The 11074-nt window shown below is 37.9% G+C and overlaps 1 protein-coding gene across 1 annotated transcript in view; it reads left to right on the plus strand.

Moving 5' to 3' along the window:
* Positions 1-11074, plus strand: part of DCDC2C (doublecortin domain containing 2C) — a 173886-nt gene that overhangs the window by 147786 nt on the left and 15026 nt on the right. Inside the window, exons 7-8 of the mRNA XM_007957895.2 lie at positions 6020-6146; positions 8892-8992. Of these exons, the coding sequence (XP_007956086.2) occupies positions 6020-6146; positions 8892-8992 (228 nt within the window). The remainder of the gene's footprint in view (positions 1-6019; positions 6147-8891; positions 8993-11074) is intronic.

An 11074-nucleotide genomic window follows, 5' to 3' on the forward strand; every position in this document is an offset into this window, starting at 1 on the left:
GCCTTGGTTCCCGCAAGCAGAGCAGAGCCCTTGGTTCCCGCAAGCAGAGCAGAGCCGAGAGATTCAAGCTGGCATGAAGTATATTGGTTGTTGTTTCCAATAAAAGATGAATCCGAGACCTCCAGGGCGAGCGGTGAGCCACTCACTCAAGGAAGTCTGTAGTTCGGAATGCCATTCTTCCAGATTGTCCTTGGAATATCATTGCAAGCACGCCACACCCCTAGGGAAACTCCCCTTGGGCAGACCCGCCACTCAGAACTCAGTCATCTGATCCCATCATGGGAACAACCACCCACAACTGGGGTCCAGCCAAGTTGACATACAGCTCCAACTATCACAAATTACTAAGTAAGTGAATTCACTCAGTTGAGCTACCTCATACATTTTTGTAAATATTGTTGCTCAGATATGACAAGAGTGTCATAAAACTTGAATTCTCCTGTGCAGCAACCTTTGGAAATGTTTAGTTTATTAATATTAGTCTAATAGTTTACTAGAGCAAGCATACCCCTAGATACCTAAATTAGAATTACACTATTTTTGGAAAAGGCATGTACTCCATCAGTTTTCATCAAACATTTACCTCTGTTATATTGAACTGGAAAAATATAGCTATGGCTTTGTCTCACTTAAATATTTGTGAAATTCTTTGAGACTTCATTTGAAAAAGAACATTATAAATTGAACACAGCCCATGAAAAATAAATGCAATACCAAGGTTTTGTGTAAATGGTTCAATTTGTAAGGTTTTATTGCAGTGTTAAGGAGTTATATTATATTTCTTTTTTAAAATGGAACTATATGAATGTTCCTTTTTTCTTGTTTTCCAATTCATATTATGATTTGAGGTTTCTAAATAGTTAAGGTTTCCATTAAAAATTGAGATTTATTTATGGGTATTCATGTAAAGATAGATTAGGACAAGACTCATGCATAAATATAAGATTTAGGAGCATGAATGTTTGATAAGGAGCAGAATATTTGCATGTCTTACAGATTATTAGTTGGAAGGGACAAAGAGTACTATGCAATGGAAAAGCTGTGAATAGCTTGCTAGCAAAAATCAAAACCACTGAAGGGCATATAGAATTTATAATAATACCCTGAGAAGGAGGTAAAACCAAAAGTAACCAAACTCATTGCCATCAAGTAATTTTCAACTCATAGTGACCCCATTGGGTTTTCAAGCCTGTAAATCTTGCAGAAATAGATCCCCACTCCCCGCTTCTGGAGAGTGGCTGATGTGTTTGAACCGCTGACCTTCTGGTTAACAAAGTGCCTTATCCACTACACCACCAAAACTCCTTGAGAAGGAGGTATGGTTGTGTAAAATTCTAGCCAAGGATTATTGCTATAAGGTGTTAAGGAATTGATTCCAGCTCATAGTGATTCTACAGAATAGAGTCAAACTGCCCCATGGGGTTTCTTAGGCAGAAATCTTTGTGGGGGCAGATTGCCAAGTCTTTTTGGTGGAGAGGCTTGCATATTCAAACCACTGATCTTTTGGTTTATGATGTGTATTGAGCACTTAACCTTTGCACAATGAGAGCTAATCTAATTATGTAGAAGTAGCAGGCAAAGCTGAATTTATAATTTTTATTAAATAAAATTGGCCTGTAGTTCTCAAAAATGCCAATGTTGTGAAAGACAAAGACAATTTGAAGAACTGTTTCAGATTAAAGGAGACTGAAGAGACTTGTCATCTAAATGTGATATGTGATCCTGCACTGGATCTTTACTTGAGGGAGAAAAAAAAAAATACTATAAAGGACATCATTGGTATAATTGACAAAAATGAAATATAGATGGTAGATTAGACAGAAATTTTATATTGAATTTGATAACTGTTTTGTGATTATGTAAGAGATTATCTGCATTAGGAAACATGCACTAAAGAATTAAATCGATAGCGTGCTTTTAATATTAGGTCATTTTGATGTATGAAACCTGTCATGATGTGTGTAACTGACTCTCATTTCAGAAAAAATTGATAATATGTATTTCCTTTCCTTGTCTGAAGAATATCAGATTTTCAACTCTTCTTTTCCTACTTCTCCACATTTACTTATTCAGTTCATTAAATCAACAAGGATTTATTGAGCAATTATTATGTTTGATTAATTTAAAAAATCCACATTGAGAGCCTATTATTTATTAGTATGGAGACTACACAAATGAAAAGACCTGTAATCTAGTAATGATTTGTCAAGGTGTTATAGGAAGACATCCAAGGGAGCTTTGAGGTGATGAGCTGTATATTGAAGGATGAACAGCAGTAGGTTAGGAAGAAGGGAGAAAGGGAATTCCAGTTAGAGGTGAACTGTGGGTAAAAAGTCATGAGGTAATTGGCATGCCTGCAGAGAAGGAGTGCGTGAGAGTGGGATAGGAGATAAGCTACGAAGGTAGGTTGGGTTTAAATCATGAGGGCCTCTGTGTTAAACTAAAGCATTTGAACATTATCCTATAATTGTGAAAACTCCCTGAAATGTTTAAAGGTAGAGAGTGATCATATTTGTATTGGCACAATTTGCTTATTCATTTCACTAATATTTATTGAGCATCTATCTACTTTGGGCTGGAGCCCTAGTGGTAGAACTGTTAACTGGATGCTAACTGAAAGATTGATGCTCTGCAGAAAAACCTAGTGATCTTCATAATAAAGATGATAGCATAGAAAACCCCATGGGGCAGTTCCACTCTGTCACCTGGTGTTGCTATGAATTGAAAATCAACTCAGCGGCACCTAACAACAACAACAACTATGGTCCAAAAAGTGTTCTAGGTCCTGGAATTCATTAAGGGAGAAACAAACAAACATCTCTGCCCTTGTGGAGCTTCTAACATTCTGGTCCTGAAAGATAAATAATACACATCATAAATAATCTGTGGACTATGATAAATGCTATGAGAAAAATAGGGAGAAAGTTAAAGAGAATTGGGATGATAGAATGAGAGTTATCAGGGTGGTTCTGAGAAAGTGATGTTTGAGCCAATACTTGACTAGAGGCCAAGCCTGTGTTGCTCTTGGATAACATTCAAAAAACAAAGCAAAACAAAACAAAACAAAAAACCAAATTCACTGCTGTGGTGTCGAATAGACTCATAGCGACCCCTTGGGTTTCTGAGGTGGTATCTCTACAGAAGTAGATTGCCCAACCTTCCTTCTGAGGAGTGGCTGGTAGTTTTGTACCTCCAGCCTTCTGGTTAGCAGTCAGATGCCTTAGGCACTATGCCACCAGGGACTCCTTGGATAACACTAGATTTCATAGAAATAAAGTGTTTTTAAACCCTGAATTTCCTTCCTGTGCTTAGATAAGAATATGAAATAATAAAAATAAAATGGATTTTAATGTCATCCTCCTGTCTTTTCTGGCCACAAATTAAAATGAAATAGTTTAATAGCTTCCAGTACAAGCACCCGTCAGGGAGGGATTCCACGTGCACATCACACACCCACACTGAACTAATGTTAGAGCCTGCTTCCACGTGTCTGCTTTTTATGCAGTTTAACTGAGTTTCTGATTGTACAGGAAAATTAACTTTTATTTAACTCATCTTATTTAGGGATTCCTTGCCAGGATGTTCTGGGTGTTTTCACATACACTATGTCATTTTCATTGACACTTACCTACATAGCTCCTGCTTTGTCCACTAGGTAATCTGCTTTCAGTGTTTGGTCAAAGATTGGACAACCAGTAGATGCTGAAGTTCCAATGTAAATCTGTATATACACAAGGATTCAGAGAGTGTGGTTCTTATTTTGGTGAATTTGCTCCATTCTGGAGCAAATTTGAAAACAAATTTGCATGCTCACAAACCTGAAGTGTAGGCTCAACAAGAACAAATCTTTGTCTGGGGGAAGAAGCACATTAACCAAGATCTCAAAACTGGTAAATGAGATAGACTGACCATCCACCATAGGCCTGGGTGGTTGAGTCCTTCGACCAGGACATGCATTTACCCTAAAAATCATCACGGTCACCCTAGGTGATGGCAGAACATGGGGTCAGAGTCAAGAAAGGAGTTATGGGGTTGAATCCTGATGACATCCAAGCCAGCCATCTGGAAGGTTTTCCCTCCCACTGTGGTTAGCTTGGGCCACAGATAGAACAATACCTGGGCTAGAACATCAGCCTCCCATTGTAGGGCTTAGAGGAACTGTGCTGCTATTTTCTTTTGTGCTGCTCTTATGCTCTTATGGCTTGTGACCCTTCTGAGTGAGCTAATTGTTATTTGGATTAAAGAACATGGTAAATCCACTTACAGACTTGGCCTTTATCTGCTACCTTAGAAGTTCTTTTTGTTTCCGGTGATGACTTTTCAGTTTGGGGTGGGGGCATCTCATTTTCATCTTATTTCTCTGCCTTGGATAATGGGGAGCTGGTATTCAAAGCTTGGACTGTTTATTTTCCAAATCTTGGTCTCTTCACTCTGTATCATAGCTGCTTTTTGTACACTCATAATGAGGGTAGGTCATATTTCTTTTTTTCTGTCCTTTGAATTTTATTTTCAGACATAATAAGATGAATATGTGGTGGCTTTGTTTTGGAGACTAAAGACATGGAAAATGTATTGCAAAAAGTAAACACTGGTAATTTTAAAAAGAATCACCTAGATTTTCAGAGTCCTACTTCTTATTCCTACCCATTCCATTGCCGTTGAGTTGATTCTGATTCATAGAGACCCTATATACAGAGTAGAACTGCCCTGTGATTTCCAAGGCTGTGAGTCTTTACTCAAGCAGACTGCCATATCTTTCTTCCACAGAGAAGCTGGTAGGTTTGAACAGCTGACCATTTGGTTAGCAGCCCAAATGTTTTAACCACTGCACCACCAGAGTTCCTCTTCCCTGCCTCCCCCTCCAAATACCAACTTAACTTTTAATGTTTCTAAAATCAATTCTGATGGATCTGGCTATGAAAATAATTTCTGCTTTCAGAAAAGCCCCCTAAAATACAGAGAAAGATTCTGCTTGGTCTCTTTTATAAGGTTGAAGGACTATTTCCACATTATGGTATAAGGTAGCTGTTTTTAGTTTGACATTTTCTTAAGTGACATAGAGAGCTGGAGAGAAACAGCTATTTATATACTTTTGCCTATATTCTTTGGCAAATACTTCTGTAAAGGGTGAAAAAGGAAAACCAAACCAAACCAATAAAAACCTAAAAGAGATGGTTTGTATTATAGAGATAGTTTATGGAATAGCATTGAGATGGTGATAAGAATTATTTCATCTTTACACTGTGATCAAATTATGCTTTATTATTGTTTGTAAATTAAAAAAAAAAAAATCTGAGTTCACCTTTATTGTAACCCAGAACAAACCTACTACATCTTTAATTTTTATCAGAAATGCTCATCCTTTTCAGAGATTCCAGCAGAAATAGTTTAGTAATTATTGTTGAAACAGTGATTTTTATTGGACTTTAAAGAGTGTCTCTAAAGAACCAGACAAACTTCCTCTAACTTGTATATTACTCTAATACAATCCCACTGTTTTGTCGGGTAATAGATGGCCACCTAAATTATCAAGTCAATTCACCCTCTCCTACTATAGTCCCTGGGCGATGCAACTGTTTATCACGTTCTATTACTAACTGAAATGTTGGAAGTTCATATCCACACAGAAGCACCTCAGAAGAAAGACCTGGCAACCTATTTCTGAAAAATCTGCCATTGCAAACCCTATGGAACACAGTTCTACTCTGACACATATGGGGTCACCATGAGTTTAAATCTACTTAAGGGTAACTGGTTTCCTCTGGAGATATGCTACTTCCATTATGTTCCGCAAGATAGGGAGTGAGAGAATTATTACTGTCACTTTATAGAAGAGAAATGTAAGGGACAGAGTAGGCCATACTGTGCTAGAGGTAAGGCTTCTTCTGAGGTATCTGAATCCCATTCCATTAGTTAGCCTAAGGAACCTTGTACTTCCCTTGCTAATACTTAATAATGGGTAAGGCTCATTGTCTGTCACTATTCCTGATATGCTTTTTATTATTAATTTGTACCTTAGGAGGATTCAAAAGGAAAAGAACCTCATAAATATGAAGAGATACCAACTAATACAAAAGATTCTGTTTATTATGCCAAAGAAGGAAAGAAAAAAACTTTTGTAGAACCTTTAATCACAAGTGGTGCAGGTAATGTGGAATTTCATTTTACTATAGATAATAAAAAATGCTATCATATTAAGAATGAATTTTTAAGATGAATTTTCTACTGCAAAAATATTTCTTGACTTGTACCTGTTGTTGTTATGTGCCATCGAGTCAGGCCCGACTCATAGCGACCCCTCCTTGGGTTTCCAAGGCAGTATCACTATGGAAGTAAACTGCCCCATCTTCCTTCCGAGGAGTGGCTGGTGGGTTTGAACTGGCAGCCTTCTGGTTAGCAGTCAAGTGCCTTAGCCACTATGCTACCAGACTTGTAACTATCTGGTATTAATAAAAAGTTTAGCTCTTAGGTTGGTGGTAGGGAGAGCAGAAAAACAAAATTCCAATTCTGTAGGCAATAGGGTTCTCTAGAAGCTCTGGTGGAATAGTGCCTAAGGCATTTGACTGCTAACCAGAAGGCTGGTGGTTCAAACATCATGGCTGGACATATTTTTCTCTTAAGGACTAAAGACACAGAAAACAATAAACAAAGCAATCTCTCGAGGAAAACATGAAAACAAAAGCCATCTAATTTGTTTAGATTTACTTTTTGAGTATGAGAGATGTTTAAAAGAGTAAACCTCAGTACTGATTTTAAAATGAGATAATTTTAAATATACTACTGCTGTGGCTACTGCTCCTGTTAACATTTATTGGACTCTTAACTGGGTACCAGACTCTACATTAGGCTTTATTCATGTCTTATCTCATTAATATGTATAATAGTTGCAGCAGTATATTGACAGGAACTGCCAGAAAAGCAAACCAGATTCAGAAGAGGATGTGGGATGGGGAATATCATTGCTGATGTCAGATGGATTTTGGCTGAGAGCAAAAAATACCAGAAAGATGTTTACTTGTGTTTGATTGGCTATGCAAAAGCATTTGACTGTGTGGATCATAACGAATTATGCATAACATTGAGAAGAATGGGAATTCCAGAACATTTGATTGTGCTCATCAGGAACCTGTACATAGACCAAGAGACAGTCACTTGAACAGAACAAGGGGATGCTGCATGGTTTAAAATCAGGAAAGGTATGCATCAGGGTTGTATTTTTCACCATACTTATTCAATCTGTATGCTTAACAAATAATCTGAGAAGCTGGGCTAAATGAAGAACACAGCATCAGGATTGGAGGAAAACTCATTAATGACCTGTGATATGCAGATGATACTTTGCTTGCTGAAAGTGAACAGGACTTGAAGAACTTACTGATGAAGATCAAAAACTACAGTCTTCAGTATGGATTCCATCTCAATATAAATGAAATAGAATTCCTCACAACTGGACCAATAAGAACATTATGATATATGGGCCAAAGATTGAAGTTGTCAAGGATTTCATTTTACTTGGATCTGCAATCAATACCCATGGAAGCAGCAGTTAAGACATCAGACTATGTACTGTATTAGGTAAATCTGCTGCGGAAGACCTGTTTAAAGTGTTAAAGAGCAAAGATGTCACTTTGAAGATGAAGGTGCATTTGACCCAAGCCATGGTATTTTCAGTAGCCTCACATGCAGGTAAAAACTGGAAATGAAAAAAAAAAAAAAAAAAGCCTGCAAAAGAATTGATGCATTTGAATTGTGATGTTGAAAGAATATTGAAAATACCATGGATTGCCAGAAGAATAGGAGCTCTTGTGGCATAGTGCCTAAGGCATTTGACTGCTAACCAGAAGTCTGGCAGTTCAAACCTGCCAGCCACTCCTCAGAAAGAAGATTGGACAATCTACTCTGTAGTGATAGTGCCTTGGAAACCTGAGGAGGGGTCGCTATGAGTCAAGTCAACTTGATGACAGTGAGGGTTTTTTTTTTGCCAAAAGAATGAACAAATATGTCTTGGAAAAATACAGCCAGAATGCTCCTAAGAAACAAGAATGACCAGACTTCATCACAAAATTTGGTCACATTGCAGAAGGGTTCAGTCCCTAGAGAAGATATATCATGCTTGGTAAAGTTGAGAGTCTGAATATGAGATGAATTGACACAGTGGCTGTGACAATGGGTTCAAGCATAGCACATATTGTGAGGACAGCACAGGACCAGGCAGTGTTTCATTTTATTGTACATAGTGTCACTGTGAGTTGGAACTGCATTGATGGAACCTGACAACACAAGTTCTTAAATATATTTTTAGGTAATATAACTGAATTTTCTTACATATATTCTATGATTTAGATGTCTGATCATTTGGTAGTGTTGCTTCTTACATACTTCTAATTGAATTAACAGGACACCTATTTGTTGGATATTTAGTATATTTCACCACCTGGACTGAATATTGTAGTAGGTGGGGCACAGAGATAACCAGGACTTTCAGGGTACATGATCTTTTGTGGAGACAGACACAAAGATAATGCTGAAACCAAGGCCCACTGAACTGAATACCTCTGTTGTTGTTAGGTGCTGTCAAGTCAGTTTAGACTTGTAGATATACCATGTGACAGAATAGAACTGCTGGGTAGATCTGAACCATTGTACCCCTAGGGCTCCTTGTGGGTATCTCCACAGAAGTGAAAACAAAGGGCAATAGGAAAACAAAGAAAGGTTAGACCCCGTGAGGGATCTGTGGTTACTGGGCCAGATTACCTTCTTGATAAAACAGGAAGCTAAAAGGAAATCAAGTTTTGCTCACCCTTATTATAACTTGATTTAGGTTAGAAAATGTACAATCTATGTTAGCTTTTCAATTGGTTTTAAAAAATGTCTATTTTATTGTTCCTCAGAAGGTGATGTGTATAAAGCTCAGACTCCAAATACAGAAACCCAAGTGGCACCAGAAGTAAAAGAAGACCAAGATATAAAAGTGGAAATGCCTGTGGATCAGGTATAGTTCATGCTTGGGGTACTGGGTGAGTTGGGACTACCGTTCTCGCTGACTTTCTTCTGGTTGACTCAGCAGCTTGCAATATCAAGCACTGATTACTCCTTCACTTGCAGGCCTTAATTCTGCTCCATCAGCCTCCACTTTAGTTTTCAGTCTTATTCTCAACCTCTTCACCCTCAATGTTATCCATGGCCTCTGTCAATTTCTAGAATGTTCCATTACCCACTGCCATGGAGTTGATGCTGACCCATAGTGACTCTATATGACAGAGTAGAACTGCTCCATTGAATTTTCCAGGCTGTAAATCTTTGAAGAAAATTGCCTCAACTTTCTTGCACAGAATGGCTGGTGGGTTTGAACAGCTGACCTTTTGGTTAGTTGCCAAATGTCTTAATCACTGCACTGCCAGAGCTCCTTGAATGTTCTATAATCCCTCTAATTTGCTATTATTCATCCTTCAGATCTGGTATCAAGCATTTTCCTACTTACCCATTTCTGTCCTCATAGGATTTCCTATTATATGGACCCTTATCACAATTTGTGACTACATACTTAGCATTATAATTATTTGATTAATGTTTCTTTACTCCACTAAGCTATAAACTCCATAAAGAAAGGGGTTGGTCTGTTTTGCTCACTATTGTAGCCTTGTGCTAGCAGAGTCTCTGGCATGTAAAACCAGAAAACCAATCCTCTTGCCCTTGAGTCAATTCTGACTCATGATATCTACCTTGCAGGTTTGTATATGAACTAGTGAAGTAATTCAGGTATGAGGGCCTAGTACAGTGCCTGGCACATAGTGGAAACTCAGTCACAGTTTCCTTTCTTCTGGATTCACAGAAAAGTGGGATGTGGAGTCTAAGAAGTGTCCAGGGGAGAAAGAAGGGATACAAATGCTGTAAGAATGGGGAAGGGGGCATAGGAGAATGAGAAAGATGCTGAAATTAAGACCCTCTGAGTTGCATACCTCTGTTGAAGCAAAAACAAAGGCCAAGAAGAAAACAAGAATGAGAAGACGTGTGGGGAGTAGAAACGCTGAACAGAACTTTTTAGCTGCTGATGATACTGAAGTCAGAAGAAGAAAAAATATTGGAAGAGTGGAATAAGCACAGGGCTGAGAGTCAGAGGACTGAGTTCCAGTCCCTGTTCTGCCACCAGTGTGTGCCTGGGCAAGTCTCCAAATCACCCTTGCCTCAATTCATCTAAGCAAAGGAGAGGCTTTGTCAGATGAGTACTACAAGCCATATTAGTTCCCAAATCACATGATTTTGTCTTCAGCTGCTATTTGAAAGCACACAAAGTACATTTCAACTTGCTAGGTTTTGAGAAAAGAATTTGTATTCTGTAAAAGGTCAATATTAACATTTGAGTCTCATTTTTATTTCTGTTTTATAGACCAGGTACCAACATCATTCTTATAAAGTCCTGAATCCCAGTAACCAATAAGATTTTTCCACTTCCCTTCTTTCAGTAATCAATCATTATTAACTTTGTCACTTTAATTTTAACTTCTGCTGTTTTCCTTTTCTATGATGTATTTAAAAATTTCTGTAGAGCATATCTTTCCACTTCCTTGTGGCATATTGAGCACTCCTGTATGTGTCCTGCTGTATTTTCTAAATATTAGTAATATTTACTCTTTTCCTTGACAGAATAAAAAATGACTAAAGATTTGTTTTTTTCCTAAAACATATTCTAATAGTTTAAATATTTTTTGTTGCACCTTTAATACTTTGATAGAAAATTAAAACATTTTAGGCCATGACTTTTATGCTCAATATATCCTTGATATTGATATATTATCAATATAATAATTGTGCGTTATTTGGATTAGACTGAGAGTGTTCTATACATGTTTTAAACACATGCAAAGTCCTAATTTAACAAACACTGTAGCCATAACTATTTGTATTGTTGTTGTTGTTAAGTGCCGTCGAGTTGTTTCCAACTCATAGCAACCCCATGCACAGCAGAACGAAACACTGCCCGATCCCCCGTCAGCCCCACAATCCCTGCTATACTTGAGCCCATCATTGCAGCCACGTGTCAATCCATCTCGTTGAAGGCCTCCCCCTCTTTCGT

The sequence above is a fragment of the Orycteropus afer genome, unplaced genomic scaffold (genome assembly GCF_000298275.1).
Source record: "Orycteropus afer afer isolate SDZICR_OR568_19922 unplaced genomic scaffold, OryAfe1.0 scaffold00821, whole genome shotgun sequence".
Lineage (NCBI taxonomy): Eukaryota > Metazoa > Chordata > Mammalia > Tubulidentata > Orycteropodidae > Orycteropus > Orycteropus afer.